This window comes from Manis javanica, chromosome 8 (assembly GCF_040802235.1).
Source record: "Manis javanica isolate MJ-LG chromosome 8, MJ_LKY, whole genome shotgun sequence".
Classification (NCBI taxonomy): Eukaryota; Metazoa; Chordata; class Mammalia; order Pholidota; family Manidae; genus Manis; species Manis javanica.
Window position 1 is genome coordinate 94,799,927 of NC_133163.1, and position 20,161 is coordinate 94,820,087.

At 36.9% G+C, this 20,161-nt stretch overlaps 1 protein-coding gene across 7 annotated transcripts in view; it reads right to left on the minus strand.

Moving 5' to 3' along the window:
* The window catches only part of SPG11 (SPG11 vesicle trafficking associated, spatacsin), a 115,660-nt gene that overhangs the window by 94,558 nt on the left and 941 nt on the right, over positions 1 to 20,161 (minus strand). For 5 of the 7 annotated variants that reach the window (XM_073211736.1, XM_073211734.1, XM_073211735.1 and 2 more), the window contains exons 2-7: positions 11,284 to 11,468; positions 10,195 to 10,419; positions 8,681 to 8,882; positions 2,607 to 2,744; positions 1,976 to 2,424; positions 699 to 844 (exon numbers count right to left, since the gene is read on the minus strand). In XM_073211736.1, the coding sequence (XP_073067837.1) occupies positions 699 to 844; positions 1,976 to 2,424; positions 2,607 to 2,744; positions 8,681 to 8,882; positions 10,195 to 10,419; positions 11,284 to 11,468 (1,345 nt within the window). Of the gene's footprint in view, positions 1 to 698; positions 845 to 1,975; positions 2,425 to 2,606; positions 2,745 to 8,680; positions 8,883 to 10,194; positions 10,420 to 11,283; positions 11,469 to 11,924; positions 12,035 to 20,161 lie in introns of all 7 variants that reach the window. The other 2 variants (XM_073211737.1, XM_073211739.1) reach the window with 2 other exon arrangements.

Genomic DNA, 20,161 nt, shown 5'->3' on the forward strand with positions numbered 1-20,161 from the left:
TACACATTAGATGGATGAATTTTATGGTATGTGAATTATATCTCAATAAAGCTATCATTAAAAAACAAACTGGCATATACTTATTAACTTCCAGTTTTTGACATTTTGGGGGCCATGTGGGATAGCAGAAAGTACTCTGACTTTGATTCTAGCTCCTGTTTTTATTAGTATGGCTATGCACCACTCACTCAACCACTGTGAGCCTAAAGTTTTCATCTATAAAATGAAGTGAATAAAAACTACCTAACCTATCTTGTGTGGTTATTTTAAGACCAAATGAGATTCTGCATATAAAAGGATGTGAACTAAAAAATGCTATATAAATTCAGGTTATGTTGTTTCTATAGCTGGATCAGAAGAGCAGGGACTAGAAGGTAGGAATAAAAGATCACTCCTATTCACACTTTCCATAGCTGACTTCTGCTTCATTTAGTTTCATCAGCTTATTGTTGCCTCCATTTCTTGCAACTTTTTCTTTCTTAAATAGTATTTATTAGAATCTTGTATCTTTTAAAGCAAAAAAGGGTAAACTCCTAAGCAGAATTAGGGTAATGAAATAGTCTGAACTATGCAAACAGTTGGGGAAAGACTACTTTTTTGCTGCTAGGTTAAAATGAATTCTCCCAAATTGTCAGTCAAATGAGATTATGTAACATCAAGTTATCCAGCAAAGTTCTACAGATATTTAATTCTGTTACCTCTAGTGCATGTATGGGGATTGAGCACCTTCCCCAACCATTGAGATGGCAAAGACAGTCCACCGTGCTAGCGCTTCCATGGATCATTAGTCTATTTAAAAACTCCTCTTGAGTCAAACCAAACAAAATCAGACAGAGTCCATTCTCTACAGAAAAAACAAAAGTTAGCTTTAATAAATTACTGGAACTTGGGTTTAGGATTAAACTAATTAATTTCTAGTTACTAATTTTAGGATTAAGTAATTAATTTCTAAGTACTCAATACTTCAGCACTATGATCACATATATATTTATTTAGTGGATACAAAGGACTATTAGGACCTTAATTCATGATTTTTCAATGTTTTAAAGAAGAGTTTTATTTTTTAAACACTGATCATAAGGCAAATTCTAGTAAGAATGATGTATCCTATGAAATAACATCAAATCTCACTTTTCTGCTTTCTATTATCTTGCACTGTCAATATCTGGAACATGTAACTATTTACAGAGATGTCACATTTCTGGTTTACTAAAATAAATAGTAACATTCTCTTGACACACAGAAATAACATGATTACCAAAATTGGGGTATTGAAGAATGAAGACATGGTTAGTTCAATCACAACATTCAATAGGTTTGCAAGAGGTTATGACTTAAATGCTGAAAGAATGTATATATGACACACCATACCCAAATACCTATAGGGCCAAGCAGGTGTTGAGAGAAGTGCAAGAAAAATCTAACCAGAAAGAAAATGGCCCATCCAAGAGAAGTGAAATTCAGTTCCAACTTACAAATTACTATATAGGAATTTGCAGGTCCAGTGTTGTCAGATCTTGTAATTTTTTGGTAACAGCAGGAATTCCAGATTTTGTGTGAAATCCTCTAATGTTACATGTTTATAATAATTTAAAATCTCTCTTTTTTTTTTTTTAGAGCCTAGATACTACAACCCAAACAAAACAAATTTGCAGTTCATACATGGCTCACAAGCAGCCAGCTTGCACCCTTTGCTTGTATGGTCTTAAGTCAATTCCCTGGGTTAAAACCAAACTTTATTACTCTTAAACTTTCTCTAACTTTATGTTAGCATTTAGCTGAGCAGAAATAACCTTAATTAAAAATCGAACACATGACACAATGTTACCAAGAGTGACACCAAATTTCCTCCATGAAAGATTACCACTTAAGAGGAGAGAGTAGGCACTACAACCACCAGGGCAGTAGAAGTAAAACACATGAAGAAAGCACAGCTCTCAGCAATGGATTTCAACCTGATAAAAGACATTCTCACCTGTCAAAACAAGGCACAGCTGTTGGTCTCCACTACTGTCTACAGGAATACACTTTTTACCAAGGGAAAAGCACTGCATGCCCTGGGTCTCCAAATCCCAAAGGATAATAACGTAGCCCATCTGTTCCACTGACCAAGTGAACAGTGCAGTGAATCCTGTCACAGACACACATTTAAGTTCAATGGGTTCCTCTTGTTCACGGATGTGCATTATTTTCCATGGTCTTCCTGGATCATTGGTCTTAGCATAATCTTTCTGTAGAAAATTATACTGGCTGCACATTATGTTCTGTGGAATGAAGGCCCATTCTGGCACACTAGTACTGTGGTTACCAGATTCAGGAGATTCTGAATGCAAAATATCAAGGAACCATGGAGCACAGTGAGAAACCTCCAGTTTGGAGCTCTTTATTGTTTCACTCAGTGACGACACCTGGGTTTTCCAAGACCTGGAAAACAGTATAAAACTCACATTTATTACAGTGAAGGAAACTAAGTAAAACACTAACCCAGGAAAAAGAAGTAGTTAAAAACAGTGTCTACATCTGTAAAGACCTTTAGTGAAAGGTATAGAGTAAACATGACAGAAAATGGAAGTAATAATGAAAATCCAAAAAGGTTGTTTCTGTACCTATCAGTCTGGAAGGAAAACTTGGTCAGTTTCATGTTGTAGTCAGAATTAACAGGATCGTCTTCATCTATTCCCTTAGGGCCTTCAATGGGAATATCTTCTGGAGTTCTTTCACACAGTAGGTGTCCCGGATGTTGCCTACATTTTAAAAGGACAGCCATGGTAAAAAAAGAAAACAAGATTGAATCCAAATGTGTGTTACTACTGCTCCTAATAAAAATGGAGGAGGCCGGGGTGTCACATAGAAGGAACAGTATACACAGTTAGGTTTCCCTGAATGGGACTCCTCCATATTGTTTATGGGACAGTGATAATGTCAACCTTAAATTAAAAATTTGACCCATGTGTAACTATGTGTAGTGAGGATGTTAACTAGATCTATAGTGGTTATCATTTTGCAAAAAAAAATTGAATCACTACGCTGATGGATAGTGACTGTAATGGAGTATATGGGGGGGACTTGATAATAGGGGGAGTCTAGTAACCATAATGTTGTTCAAGTAATGGTACATTAACGATACCAAAAAAAAAAATTGAATCATTATGTCGTATACCTGAAATTAATGTTATATGTCAGTTACATCTCAATTAAAAAAGAACTCCACCCTTAAGGGTAGTTGGCTTCCTAGAGGTAAGAGCATTTATTGTCTACTATATTGTGGATATTGTTAGAAACTTCATGTGGACTATTTAGCATTTCAACAATCCTATGAGGTAAAACATACCCCCATTTTATAGATATGGAACTAAGTCTCAGAGAATCATTGGAGCTGGATTAGAACTAAGTTAATGTGACCATAAAGCCCAAGTTATTAATCACTCACTAGATCACCACCACAAAGTAAGATTCAGGCTCACAACAGGGAACTGCGTAAGAACTAGAAAGGCCTAGTATGAATGCAGTTGCAAAGTATATGGGGAAAGAGGTTTAACACATTTGAAAAACACAAAGAGGGCCAGGCAGCTGAAGCAGAGTGAATGAGAACCACAGTGGTGTGAAATGAGGCTGGAGGATGGCAGAAGACAGACTATGCAGGGCTTTACAGGCTACTAAGTATTATTAACTTTTATCTTAGGAGATAAAAAGGAAGCCAAATAAGGGTTTTAAGCAGAAAAGCAGTATGATTAGACGCAGAAGAGTAGCTCTTACAGTTCTTACAGTTGACCTTAGCTGTCCATTCCTATAGTCATATCTTGGGCTTTGTCAGTCTTTGAAACTGCTTCTCTCCCAAAGCACTGTTTCACACATCTTACTCTCTGACTACTGCTTTCCAAGCTTTCCAGTTCACTTACTCAAGTGCTCCCACTTCCCCTGTCATCTCATCTCATTGGGATTTCCAGTCCATTCACCTTCCACTCTGCAGCACCCTCCTGTCTTCACTTCCTTCCTTTCTAGCATAGGTTCTGAAACCCATCAGTTTAGTCATTTTCTTGCATGCACCCTAAATCCTGCTCCTGCCCTGTGGTAGTACTTGGCTTGACAATTAAAAAAAATTTTTTTATTCTGCCTTCTCAGTTCCTGTACCCAAGTAACCAAACACTTGTGACAAAACCACAAAGAAAAATGATACCACTGTAAGTTCACATACGCTACCTTCAACTGGTCTCTTAATATTGCTTATAAATTTTATAATGATTTTTCATGAGCCCACTCTACAGCACTGTTTTGAATCTCCATTTTCCTCAAGCCTTTGTCTTTTTTACCCCCAACTCTTCTTGGGTGACTTTGCCTCCTACTTTATGAAGAAGTAGAACCCATCTAATGGGAGCTTCCTCAGCTTCTTGCATTCAATTACAAACCACTTTTGTGTACCCATCCTCCCTGTCTTCCCTCCTATTACAATGGAGGGATTCCCCTCCTATGAAGGCCTGTTTATCTGTGTGCTCTGGATCTCATTTCTTCCCTCTTTCTCAGACACAATTTTCCACTTCTTCCCTTTTCCGTGTCTCCAAGCCCTTGTAAGTGTTGGATCTATATCCAGTTAATCACCAGGTCATAACCATTCTACCTCCTAAACGTTTTAATTATCTGTCATCACTGTGATCCATGCCACTACCATCCCTTACCAAATCTGGCTTAATAGCTTATGATTGGTTTCCCCATGTCTGTTTTTATCCCCTCAAATCCATCCTATGTGGAGTAGCCAGAGTAATGTTAAAATGTGTATCTCATCAGAGGTATAGCTTATTTCACTGAGCATAATGTCCTCCAGCTCCATCCATGTTGTTGCAAATAGTAGGATTTGTTTCTTTCTTATGGCTGAATAGTATTCCATTGGGTATATGTACCACATCTTCATTATCCACTCATCTACAGATGGACACTTAGGTTGCTTCCATATCTTCGCTATTGTAAAAAGTGCTGCGATAAACATAGGGGTGCATATGTCTTTTTGAATCTGAGAAGTTGTATTCTTTGGGTATATTCCAAGGAATGGGATTCCTGTGTCAAATGGTATTTCTATTTTTAGTTTTTTGAGTAACCTCCATATTGCTTTCCATAATGATTGAACTAGCTTACCTAGCCAGATTTATTAAGAAAATCAGAGATTCTACACAAACAGAATCAGAAATGAGAATGGAAAAATCATGACAGACCCCAAAGAAATACAAAGAATTATTAGAGAATACTATGAGAATCTATATGCTAACAAGATGGAAAACCTAGAAGAAATGGACAACTTCCTAGAAAAATACAACCTTCCAAGGATGATCAAGGAAGAAACAGAAAATCTAAACAGACCAATTACCAGCGACAGAATTGAATCTATAATCAAAAAACTACCCAAGAACAAAACTACCGGACCAGATGGATTCACCACTGAATTTTATCAGACATTTAGAGGAGACATAATACCCATTCTCCTTAAAGTTTTCCAAAAAATAGAAGAGGAGGGAATACTTCCAAACTCATTCTATGAAGACAGCATCACTCTAATACCAAAACCAGGCAAAGACCCCACCAAAAAAGAAAATTACAGACCAATATCCCTGATGAACATAGATGCAAACATATTCAACAAAATATTAGCAAACTGAATTCAAAAATAAATCAAGAGGATCATACACCATGATCATGTGGGATCCATCTCAGGGATGCAAGGATGGTGCAACATTCAAAAATCCATCAACATCATCCACCACATCAACAAAAAGAAAGACAAAACCCACATGATCATCTCCATAGACACTGAAAAAGCATTCGATAAAATTCTACATCCCTTCATGATAAAAACTCTTAACTAAATGGGTATAGATGGCAAGTAACTCAACATAATAAAGACCATATATGATAAACCCACAGCCAACATCATACTTAACAGTGAGAAGCTGAAAGCTTTTCCTCTAAGATAGAGAACAAGACAAGGATGGCCACTCTCCCCGCTTTTATTCAACATAGTACTGGAGGTCCTAGCCATGGTAATCAGACAACACAAAGAAATACAAGGCTTCCAGATTGGTAAGGAAGAAGTCAAACTGTCCTTGTTTGCAGATGACATGATATTGTATATAACAAACCCTAAAGAATTGACTCTAAAACTACAAGGACTAATATCTGAATTCAGCAAAGTTGCAGGATACAAAATTAATACACAGAAATCTGTTGCTTTCCTAAACACTAACAATGAACTAGCATAAAGAGAAATCAGGAAAACAATTCCATTCACAACTGCATCAAAAAGAATAAAATACTTAGGAATAAACCTAACAAAGGAAGTTAAAGACCTATACCCTGAAAACTACAAGACATTCCTAAGAGAAGTTAAAGAGGATACTAATAAATGGAAATTCATTCCATGCTCCTGGGCAGAAAGAATTAATATTGTTAAAATGGCCATCCTGCCTAAAGCAATCTACAGATTCAATGTAATCCCTATCAAAATACCAATTGCATGCTTCAATGAACTACAGCAAATAGTTCTAAAATTCATATGGAACCACAAAAGACCCCAAATAGCCAGACAATCCTGAAAAGGAAGAATAAAGCAGGGGGATTTCACTTCCCAACTTCAAGCTCTACTACAAAGTCACAGTAATCAAGACAATTTGGTACTGGCACAAGAACAGACCCATAGACCAGTGGTTCAGAATAGAGTCCAGATATTAACCCTAGCATACATGGTCAATCAATGTATGATAAAGGAGCCATGGATATACAATGGGGAAATGACAGCTTCTTCAACAGCTCATGTTGGCAAAACTGGACAGCTACATGCAAGAGAATGAAACTGGATTAGTAACTCCATACACAAAAGTAAACTTGAAATGGATCAAAGACCTGAATGTAAGTTAGAAAACCATAAAACTCTTAGAAGAAAATATAGGCAAAACTCTCTTGAATATAAACATGAGCAACTTCTTCATTAACATATCTCCACAGGCAAGGGAAACAAAAGCAAAAATGAACAAGTGGGACTACATCAAACTAAAAAACTTCTGTACAGCAAAGGACACCATCAGTAGAACAGTATGGGAGAATAAAATGACATATCCAATAAGGAGCTCATGCACCTCAACAAAGAAAAAGCAAATAACCCAATTAAAAAATGGGTGGAGGATATGAACAGATACTTCTCCAAAGAAGAAATTCAGATGGCCAACAGGTACATGAAAAGATGCTCCACACTGCCAATCATCAGAGAAATGCAAATTAAAACCACAATGAGATATCACCTCATACCAGTTGGGTGGCCAACAACCAAAAGACAAACAACAACAAATATTGGCAAGGATGTGGAGAAAGGGGAACCCTCCCACACTGCTGGTGTGAATGTAAATTAGTGCAACCTTTGTGGAAAGCAGTATGGTGGTTCCTCAAAAAGCTCAAAATAGAAATACCATTTGACCCAGGACTTCCACTCCAAGGAATTTACCCTAAGAATGCAGGAGCCCAGTTTGAAAAAGACATATGCACCCCTATGTTTATCGCAGCACTATTTACAATAGCCAAGAAATGGAAGCAACCTAAGTGTCCATCAGTAGATGAATGGATAAAGAAGATGTGGTATATATACACAGTGGAATATTATTCAGCCATAAGAAGAAAATAAATCCTACCATTTGCAACAACATGGATGGAGCTAGAGGGTATTATGCTCAGTGAAATAAGCCAGGTGGAGGACAAGTATCAAATGATTTCACTCATCTGTGGAGTATAAGAACAAAGGAAGAACTGAAGGAACAAAACAGCAGCAGACTCACAGAACCCAAGAATGGACTAACAGTTACAAAAGGGAAAGGGACTCGCGAGAGTAGGTGGGAAGGGAGGGATAAGGGGAAAAAGGAGCATTATGATTAGCATACACAATGCAGGGAAGGCAGTATAGCACAGAGAAGACAAGTAGTGATTCTATAGCATCTTACTTCACTGATGGACAGTGACTGTAATGGGGTGTGTGGTAGGAACTTGATAATGGGAAGAATCTAGTAACCACAATGTTGTTCATGTTAATGTATATTAATGATACCAAAAAAAATCAGTTTTAATGAGTGGGAAAAAAACAGAAGCAACTAGAATATCTATAACAAAAAGCAACACAAATAAGCACTAAAGTTTTACTAAAATATTTAGACAGCCCCAAGTGTGGGCCCTCCAAGAGAGACACCTTAGGAAATTCTTAGCTGCAGAAAGCTGGCTTAATATATCTTGCCAAGTCCTTTAAGAGAAAAGTGATCCCCAAGGCAGCCAGAGCCCTGAGAAACATAAGAAGCAATTCTAACACATTTAGAATATTTTTCATTTATCTACTACTCTAATATGGGGCAATGGTGAGTAGATAATGTATAATAGCCAAGGACTTTTAAAAATTATGCTTCATTACATTTTTACATATATGATATAAGCCATATATAATATGTTATCATACAAATCAAAATAAAAATTTTGATATCCAGAAATAAAAAAGTATCCAGTGGTCATTTGCACAATTACACAGTAAGAACCTCACAACATAGTAACTAGAACATGATCTAACAATAAAGAAAAATGGTCAAAAAAAACCCTATCATGTATATTTTTAACCTCTATGACTCTATTTATTTCCCTGAATTAGAGATTGCAGTAATCTACATACCTGAAATAAAAATTTAAGTTAAGAGCAACTGCAGAGGTGGATGAGCTGACAATCACTACAACATCTAAGTCTTGAGACACCTTCAGTGAAGTAAAGTGAGAAATCTTGGCTGGCTCCTCTTGCTGCTCATTATACATATCTTCTTGGTAAAGTGCTAAATCCACATGAGCTACATGAGTACCATACACAATGTCAAAAATATCTTTGAGTTAGAGTTAAAGAAAATGCCATACATAAATATGTCTACCCAATTAAGACACAGGATGAGATAGAGCTGCATTGCTCCAACCTTGTAGGTATAAACAACAGATGACTGGAACACTGAGGCAGCCCCCATCACAGTATCTAGATGACTAGGAAGTTAGTGGCCCAATAAACAACCTGATAAAGAGTTCATTCAACAATATTTCTGAATACCCGCTCTGTGCCAGACCCTGAGACATTGCTAATATTTTCCACAAGTGTTCTACAATACTGCTATCCGAGAGAAATATGTGAGTTACACTTGTCATGGTAAATGTTCTAGTAGTCTTACTGAAAAAATACAAAGAAACCAGTGAACCTAATTTTAATAATTTATTTTACTTAACCTTATTATCTAAAATATTACCATCTCAACATGTAGTCAATATAAAAAATTGAGGTATTTTATATTCTTTTCTCATATAAGTGTTCAAAATCTGATATTTTACACTTTTGGCATACCTCAGTTTGGACACTGAATTTTCACTGGAAATACACGATCTGTATTTGGACTTCATAAAATTTACATTTGAGAACCTGGAACAACCGAAGTTTTTCCAAACTGTATTAGCACAGTTCTATAACCCGTCAGCAAAAATGAAGTTAATCCAGTGTTTTATGACATTTTTACAAAAGAAATTTTAATACAAGATATGATACATCTAAAATAGAAAAAACATTCCTTTAGTTCAGAAATTAAAGTTCCAAAGTCACAGAAGCAGTCATTTTTCAAGTACCTAAAATAATTTTGCTGATGACCTATGGGTCTGAGACAAAAAAAACCGTAATATTTTCCAAATACAAATTAAAGGTTGTTAAGCAAACCATATGATTCATTAATATGATGGAATCACTATTAGAAAACACAAGAGGTGGGTCATATTCAAACATGAAAATATATGTATCACGTCATCAGCTATCATTGAAATCTTTCCTGAAAAAAGCACATACAATTTAATAAGCATATTTTGAAAAATGGATAACGCAGAGCATATACAATTTAAGAACATAAATATGTTGGATGACTATTACTATTAAAAAACATTTATGCATTTATGCATATGCTGGGAAAATATCTGAATAGAATGTAAAGCATGAAAGTTGAGGATTTCATTAAGTTCATTAAGATGTTTTTTACCAAGAAGTTTTACTGAAAAACTAAATATTCTACCTACATCCCATCACTAAAACTAAAAGTCTAACAGAAGGTATCTTTCTAGGTGTTGGTCTCCCCTGCATATCAACAGCAACATCCTTCCCGCCAAGGATACAGATCCAGCCTAAACTACTCAAAACAAAAAGAATTCCTCTGCACAGCTGCATGTCGACAATCCTGTCCACTGCCTGTGCAGGCAAGGGTAATGTGAAACAGTTGAGTACTCCAATCTCAGCATCCCTTTCAGGAAATACAATGTGTAGGATGATACATTTGTTGATGAACAACAATGATGTGTTATTGTGAAATGACAGAATTCTCAAAGATAACAAGGGAATACCTACGAAACAAAAGGAAATCATTTCACACTCACTGGTTACAATTTTGCAATTGGCAAATTTGACTTTGTAAACGTAACAAAACAGGTAAAACAAAAAAGAAATAGTACTTAACTTGGTCCAATTCTAGGCAGTTATTCTTCACACCTACCTAAGCAAGTGTCCACTGGAAGGTAAGTAAGGGGATGAATAAAGATACCCTACACTGTCTCTGTTCCTTCTGTCTATGGAAAAAGTCTGGTATGATAGCACAGAATATTCTGTAAAACACTGGGTAAGAATATCCCACAGGAACAATCACAGACTTTTTATTTTAAATAAAGAACCTTAAAATCAAGGGTGGTCAGTATGCTACTGTCTCAAAAATACAAGCCTTAATGCTTTGATCTCTATTTCCTGCAGCCTCAGGATGGAATACAGTAAACAGCTCTGCAACCAGTTTAGATTAATACTATCCAGTGGAAATATAATGTCACCCATAAATGTGAGCCACACAAGTAATTTTTAAATTTTCTAGTAGCTACCCTGAAAAAAGAAACAGGTGAAACTAATTTTTAAATTATTTACCTCATTATATCCAAAATACCACTTCAAGATGTAGTTAATACAAAACTATTAATGAGCTATTTTACTTTTTTAGTACTAAGTCTTCAAACCTGGTATATATTTGACACTTAAAGGACATCTTAATTCCTATTAACCTCATTTCAAGTGCTCAACAGTCCATGTAGCTAGTAGGTACTGCATTGGACAAGGCAGATCTCCCTCCTGATTTCACCTCTGTAAGAACTTTTCCTGAAATATGTAAAATTACACAGTAATGTCACAGATTTAAACATGCTGAAAGACCACCTGTAAATACTTACTCATATTTTGATCTTCAATGAGCTTTTGCAATGTCTCCTCACTACAGTGACACAAAATGGTTGCATCACATCTTCCATCTTTCAAATTAAACTCATAGATGAACAGTTCATAATTTTCACTAAGAGCAAGCAGTTGGGGCTTGTCTGTTGGAGAGCTGCTGTTACGAGAATCCTCCCAGACAAAGCTAGGAAAAAAGTTTAGACTATTTATTATATTCTAAATACAAAATAATATTTAACCACATGGTGAGGGTAGACAGGCAGAATGAGTAGGGAACAATTCTTTAGTTCACCTGGTAGCATTAATTCTACTTCCAACTTAAGGGAATGTACACTGGTGTAGGATTTTCTGCCTCTTCCTTCCTCCCCCTTAGAACAAAGAATATAGGGGTAGATGGTGAAAAGGGGGCATGGAGCAAGAAAGGATGGCTACTTTTATTCCTTCATCCTAAATGCTAACTGCTGATATATTTAAAGGAAACATCATGATCAAAAAATAATTTTCAACACCAAATACGTAATTATTTACATGAGGTGGTACTCACAAATAACAAAATAGGTTTTGCTAACTTAAATGCTTTCAATAACTTAATAAAATGATTATTTGAATCATCAGGGAAATGCAAATCAAAACCTCATACCAGTTAGAATGGCGACTATCCAAACGACAAGAAATAACAAGTGTTGGCGAGGATGTGGAGAAAAGGGAACCCTCCTACGCTGTCAGTGGGAATGTCAACTGGTGCAGTCACTATGGAAAGCAGAATGGAAGTTCCTCAAAAAACTAAAAATAGAAATACCATACTATGACCCACTTAGAAGTGAGAAGACTCCCACTTCTAGGAATTTACCTGTAGAAAAAATCCCCAACTCAAAAAAATATACACACCCCTACATTTACTGCCACATTACTTACAATAACCAAAATATGGGAATAACCAAAGTATCCATCAATAGATGAATAAAGATGTGGTATATGTACACAATGGAATATTATTCAGCCATAAAAAAGAAATTCTGCCATTTGTAACAACATGGATGGAACTAGAGGGTATTATGCTAAGTAAAATAAGCCAGGCAGAGAAAGACACCTACTATATGATTTCACTTATTTGAGGAATATAAAAACAAAACAAAATGAACAAGATAGCAGTAGAATCATAGCCACTCATAAGTGACTGGTAGTTAACACAGGAGAGGGATTGTAGCGGATAGGTGGAGAGGGTTAGGGGTATTAAAGGGCACAAAAATTCTCAATCATAGTATCAGCTGGTCATGGGAATGGTAGTACAGAATGGAGAATACAGTCAATGATTCTGTAACATCTTCCTATATTGACAGTGATGAGGATTTAATAAATATGGGTAACTGTTGAACCACTGTGTTATATACTTGAAACCAATAAAACATTGTATATCAATGACACTTCAATTAAAAATAAAGAAAGTGATTATTTGTATGTATAGCCTTTGAAGACTCTAAAATGGTGTATTATAGAATAGCTCTGTCCAATGGAACATTCCTGTTGACGGAAGTGTTCTATATGTCTGCACTATTCAGTAGAGCAGCCAAGAGTCACATGTGGCTACTGAACACTTGAAATATTGAGTAGCACAACTAAGGAAATGAATTTAAATTTTAAGTCACATGTGGTTAATGGCTACCACACTGGGCAGCACGGTTACAGAATTTTTAAAGAAATATGACATCAACATACAACACTGGCTGACAGGGATGGAAAGAGACTAATGATTCTACTTTTTTAATTAACTTGGCTTCAAATTAAATAATAAAATTCCATTTTGAAAGTAAAAGGTCCCCAATTCTGAAAACAATGCAATGGGATGACATGAGACTACCATGTTGATAAAGTTTCATCTTTAAAAAAGAGAAAAGTGAAAAGATGGCAGTGTGAGAGGAGAGACAGAGGATTCCTCCTAAAACTAGATGCAATTAGAAAATTTAATTGGCGCAACTAATCCTGAGAGAGCAACAGGAAAGAGGGCGGCGTCAGACTGCATATACCTGGAGAAAAGAGCAGACCTCACGGAATGGGGTAACGTACCAGAGCTGTGGCTCCACAGGTCCTGAGCCCCTCTCCCACCCCAGCTCACTGGGGGGGAAGAGAAACGGAGCAGGGAGGGAGTGGAAGGCTGGGGACTGCTGAATACCTAGCTCCTGAGATCTGCTCTGGGGGCACAAACCTACATTTCATGGTGCTTTCATGAGACTCGCAGGACTACTGGGTTGGAAAGCTAATACAGGCAGAGTTCCTGGGGAGACTGGGATTTCGGCCACTTGTGGAAAGCAGGGATCCATATCTGGCTACTCTGGGACAAAAACATACCTGTGTGACCGGCCCACTGGCTCAGACAGTGAAGACAGGCACAGCAGCCGGGAGGCAAGGAACAGCTCTTTCCTCCCCCCAGGTACCAGTACCACTCCCCTGCAACCCCCCAACATTGTTTCAGGGACTGAGCAGCTCCAGAATAGAGCTTCTGGACACTAGAGGGCGCCATATACAAACATGAACCGCCAAAGGAACCTTGTCCAGAGTAAAATTATTAATACAACTCCCGAGAAAGATTTAAATGATATGGACCTTGTGACTCTTCCTGAAAGGGAGTTCAAAATAAAGATCATCAACATTCTAATGGAGGTATGGAAAGACATCCAAGAACCCAGGAATGAATTCAGGTCAGAGATCCAATCATTGAAGAACACAATGGAGGGTATTAAAAGCAGGCTGGATACGGTGGAGGAGACAATAAATGAAATAGAAACTAGAGAAGAGGAATACAAAGAAGCTGAGGCACAGAGAGAAAAAAGGATTTCTAAAAATGAAAGAATATTGAGAGAACTGTGTGACCAATCTAAGCGGAACAATATCTGCATTATAGGGATACCAGAAAAAGAAGAAGAGAGAGAAAGGGATAGAAAGTGTCTTTGAGGAGGTAGTTGCTGAAAACTTCCCCAATCTGGGGAAGGAGATAGTCTCTCAAGCCATGGAGATCCACAGATCTCCCAACACAAGGGACCCAAGGAAGACAACACCAAGACACATAGTAATTAAAATGGGCAAGATCAAGGACAAGGACAGACTGTTAAAAGCAGCCAGAGGCAGAAATCAGATCACATACAAAGGAAAGCCCATCAGGCTAACATCAGACTTCTCAGCAGAAACCTTACAGGCCAGAAGGGAGTGGCATGATGTATTTAATGCCATGAAGCAGAAGGGCCTAGAACCAAGATTACTTTATCCAGCAAGATTATCATATAAATTTGAAGGAGGGATTAAACAATTTCCAGATAAGCAAAAACTGAGAGAGTTTACCTTCCACAAACCATCTCTGCAATCTATTTTGGAGGGACTGCTATAGATGGAAGTGTTCTGAGGGTTGGATAGCTGTCACCAGAGGTAGTAAAACCATGGTAGGGAGGGTGGAGCAGCTGATTATGAGGCAAATGCAAAATTAAATGGACTATCCCCAAAGTCAATCAAGGGATAGACAAAAAGTACAGAATTTGACACCTAATATATAAAGAATGAAGGAGGAAGAAAAAGGAGGAGAAATAGAAAAGAACCTTTAGATTGTATTTGTAACAGCATACTAAGTGAGCTAAGTTAGATTCTTAGGTAGTAAGGAAAGTAACCTGGAACCTTTGGTAACCACGAATCTAAAGTCTGAAACGGCAATAAGTACATAACTATAGATAATCACCCTAAATGTAAATGGACTGAATGCACCAATCAAAAGACATAAAGTCACTGAATGGATAAAAAAACAAGACCCATCTATATGCTGCTTACAAGAGATTCTCCAAAGACATGCACAGACTAAAAGTCAAGGGATGGAAAAAGATATTTCATGCAAACAATAGGGAGAAAAAAGCAGGTGTTGCAGTACTAGTATTAGACAAAATAGACTTCAAAACAAAGAAAGTAACAAGAGATAAAGAAGGACATTACATAATGATAAAGGGCTCAGCCCAACAAGAGGATATAACCATTATAAATACATATGCACCCAAAACAGGAGCGCCAGCATATGTGAAACAAGTACTAACAGAACTAAAGGAGGAAATAGACTGCAATGCATTCATTTTAGGAGACTTCAACACACCATTCACTCCAAAGGACAGATCCACCAGACAGAAAATAAGTAAGGACACAGAGGCACTGAACAACACACTAGAACAGATGGACCTAATAGACACCTATAGAATTCTACACCCAAAAGCAACAGGATACACATTGTTCTCAAGTGCATATGGAACATTCTCCAGAATAGACCGCATACTAGGCCACAAAAAGAGCCTCAGTAAATTCAAAAAGATTGAAATTCTACCAACCAAGTTTTCAGACCACAAAGGTATAACACTAGAAATAAATTGTACAAAGAAAGCAAAAAGGCTCACAAACACTTGGAGGCTTAACAACATGCTCCTAAATACTCAATGGATCAATGACCAAATTAAAATGGAGATCCAGCAATATATGGAAATAAATGACAACAACAACACAAAGCCCCAAGTTCTCTGGGACGCAGCGAAAGCAGTCTTAAGAGGAAATTATATAGCAATCCAGGCATATTTAAAGAAGGAAGAACAAACCCAAATGAATAGTCTAACATCACAATTATCAAAATTGGAAAAAGAAGAACAAAGGACGCCTAAAGTCAGCATAAGGAGGGGCATAATAAAGATCAGAGAAGAAATAAACAAAATTGAGAAGAATAAAACAATAGAAAAAATCAATGAAACCAAGAGCTGGTTCTTTGAGACAATAAACAAAATAGATAAACCTCTAGCCAGACTTATTAAGAGAAAAAGAGAGTCAACACACATCAACAGAATCAGAAATGAGAAAGGAAACATCACGACGGACCCAACAGAAATACAAAGAATTATTAGAGACCACTATAAAAACCTACATGCTAAGAAACTGGAAAACCTAGAAGAAATGGACAACTTCCTAGAAAAATACAACCTTCCAAGACTGACCAATAAAGAAACAGACAACCTAAACAAACCAATTACCAGCAAAGAAATTGAAGTGGTAATCAAAAAACTACCCAAGAAAAAAAAACCCCGGGCCAGATGGATTTACCTCGGAATTTTATCAGACATAGAGAGAAGATATAATACCCATTCTCCTTAAAGTTTTCCAAAAAAAAGAAGAGGAGGGAATACTCTGAAACTCATTCTATGAAGCCAACATCACCCTAATACTAAAACCAAGCAAAGACCCCACCAAAATAGAAAATTACAGACCAATATCCCTGATAAACGTAGATGCAAAAATACTCAATAAAATATTAGCTAACCGAATTCAAAAATATATCAAAAGGATCATACAACACGATCAAGTGGGATTCATCCCAGGGATGCAAGGATGATACAACATTCGAAAATCCATCAACATCATCCACCACATCAACAAAAAGAAAGCAAAAACCACATGATCATCTCCATAGATGCTGAAAAAGCATTTGACAAAATTCAACATCCATGCATGATAAAAACTCTCAGCAAAATGGGTACAGAGAGCAAGTACCTCAACATAATAAAGGCCATACATGATAAACCCACAGCCAACATCATACTGAACAGTGAGAAGCTGAAAGCTTTTCCTCTGAGATCGGGAACAAGACAGGGATGTCCACTCTCCCCACTGTTATTTAACATAGTACTGTAGGTCCTAGCCACGGCAATTAGACAAAACAAAGAAATACAAGGAATCCAGATTGGTAAAGAAAAAGTTAAACTTTCACTATTTGCAGATGACATGATATTGTACATAAAAAACCCTAAAGACTCCACTCCAAAACTACTAGAACTGATATTGGAATACAGCAAAGTTGCAGTATACAAAACTAACACACAGATATCTGTGGCTTTCCTATACACTAACAATGAACCAATAGAAAGAGAAATCAGGAAAACAATTCCATTCACAACTGCATCAAAAAGAATAAAATACCTAGGAATAAACCAAACCAAAGAAGTGAAAGACCTATACCCTGAAAACAATAAGACACTCTTAAGAGAAATTAAAGAGGACACTAACAAATGGAAACTCATCCCATGCTCTTGGCCAGGAAGAACTAACATAGTGAAAATGGCTATCCTGCCCAAAGCAATATACAGATTTGATGCAATCCCTATCAAATTACCAACAACATTCTTCAACGAACTGGAACAAATAGTTCAAAAATTCATATGGAAACACCAAAGATCCAGAATAGCCAAAGCAATCCTGAGAAAGAAGAATAAAGTCGGGGGCGGGGGGGTCTCACTCCCCAACTTCAAGCTCTACTACAAAGCCATAGTAATTAGGACAATTTGTTACTGGCACAAGAACAGACCCACAGACCAGTGGAACAGATTAGAGACTCCAGATATTAACCCAAACATATATGCTCAATTAATATTAGATAAAGGAGCCATGGACATATAATGGGGAAACGACAGTCTCTTCAACAGATGGTGCTGGCAGAACTGGACAGCTACATGTAAGAGAATGAAACTGGATCACTGTTTAACCCCATGCACAAAAGTAAATTCAAAATGGATCAAAGACCTGAATGTAAGTCATGAAACCATAAAACTCTTAGAAAAAAACATAGGCAAAAATCTCTTGGACATGAACATTAGTGACTTCTTCATGAACATATCTCCCCAGGCAAGGGAAACAAAAGCAAAAATGAACAAGTGGGACTCTATCAAGCTGAAAAGCTTCTGTACAGCAAAGGACACCATCAACAGAACAAAAAGTTACCCTACAGTATGGGAGAATATATTCGTAAATGACAGATCCGATAAAGGCCTGACATCCAAAATATATAAAGAGCTCATGCACCTCGACAAACAGAAAGCAAATAATCCAATTAAAAAATGGGCAGAGGAGCTGAACAGACAGTTCTCCAAAGAAGAAATTCAGATTGCCAACAGACACATGAAAAAATGCTCCACATCGTTAGTTATCAGAGAAATGCAAATTAAAACCACAATGAGATATCACCTCACACAAGTAAGGATGGCTACCATTCAAAAGACAAACAACAACAAATGTTGGCAAGGTTGTGGAGAAAGGGGAACCCTCCTACACTGCTGGTGGAGATGTAAATTAGTTCAATGACTGTGGAAAGCAGTATGGAGGTACCTCAAATGCTCAACATAGACTTACCATTTGACCCAGGAATTCCACTTCTAGGAATTTACCCTAAGAATGCAGCACTCCAGTTCGAAAAAGGCAGATGCACCCCTATGTTTAACGTAGTACTATTTACAATAGCCAAGAAATGGATGCAACATAAGTGTCCATCAGTAGATGAATGGATAAAGAAGATGTGGCACATATACACAATGGAATATTATTCAGCCATAAGAAAAAAACAAATCCTACCATTTGCAACAACATGGATGGAACTAGAGGGTATTATGCTCAGTGAAATAAGCCAAGCAGATAAAGACAAATACCAAATGTTTTCACTCATCTGTGGAGTATAAGAACAAAGGAAAAACTGAAGGAACAAAACAGCAGCAGTATCACAGAACCCAAGAATGAACTAACAGTTACCAAAGGGAAAGAGACTGAGGAGAATGGGAGGGTAGGGAGGGATACAGGCAGGGAAGAAGAAAGGGGGTATTATGATCAGCATGTATAATGTGGTGGGTGGGGGAAAGGGGAGGGCTGTGTAACACAGAGAAGACAAGTAGTGATTCTACAACATCTTACTTTGCTGATGGACAGTGACTGTAATGGGTTTTGTTGGGGGGACTTGGGGTAGTGGAGAGCCTAGTAAACATAATGTTCTTCAAAAAAAACATTGGTGATGCGGGGAGTGTACTTAACATAATGTTACCCATGTAATTGTAGATTAATGATAAATAAATAAATGGATAAAAAACCAAACCAGTTAGGATTCTATTTTAGAATTGAATTAAAAAATTAAAAAAAGAAAGAGAAAACCTTTTCCTACATTAGTTTTATATCTAAAAAATTTTAATTTGGTTGTACTTATGTCCTTATTGGAGGAAAAGACATATTTTATATTTCTACCTTTATACCTAGACTTATGATTTTTCATGAACACCCCCAATTCCTGTTTACATTGAAAATGCAGACAATAATCTACATATTTAATATGGTAATGGTTAGACAAATTAAGATGCATTTAAAAGGCAGAATACGGCGACATTATCATTAGCACATGGATTACAGTCCTTCCTGGAAAGACAGAAAATTTTCAAGGAAAATAGAATGCAGAATATACAGTGATTTCAACGATATAAAAAGAAATACATGTACTTTGGGAAAAGTAGGAAGTAAACCCTGAATACTGTAAACGTGTCCTTATTTTTACTCCGTGGAGTAATTGAACTAAAATTCAATTTAAACAAACAAAAAAGAACCCTTCTTGATCCTCCTCCCTTCTAACTAATTTCATCCAGCAGCTTATGAACGTCCCCCATTATTTCATCCGTGTCTTGTCTTCCGTTAAGTTCTCAAACACCTCAAGAGTTCTGCTTCTTTTCTGCCTCATTCCTTTATTTACAGGGCTGTGTTCATAAGGACTTAATACCGTTGAATACATTAACTTCCCCTAGGAAGAGATTTCTCTTACTAGCAACTAAAGATCAGGAATGAAGAAGACAAACACAAAACAGGTTAAAGCATTCAGAAATTTAACAAATGAATCTCGACTATGAGGCACTGCTATAGGACTGGAGCTTCTATGGAAAGGCACCTTTTGACTCACTCTAAGTCTTAAAGAGAAGATCGTTTCCAAATGTTTTCTATTTTTAAAAAGAACCCAGTCAGACTCATAGGGCACTCCTAAATTTAATGACGTAAACTGTGTCCTGGACCGAG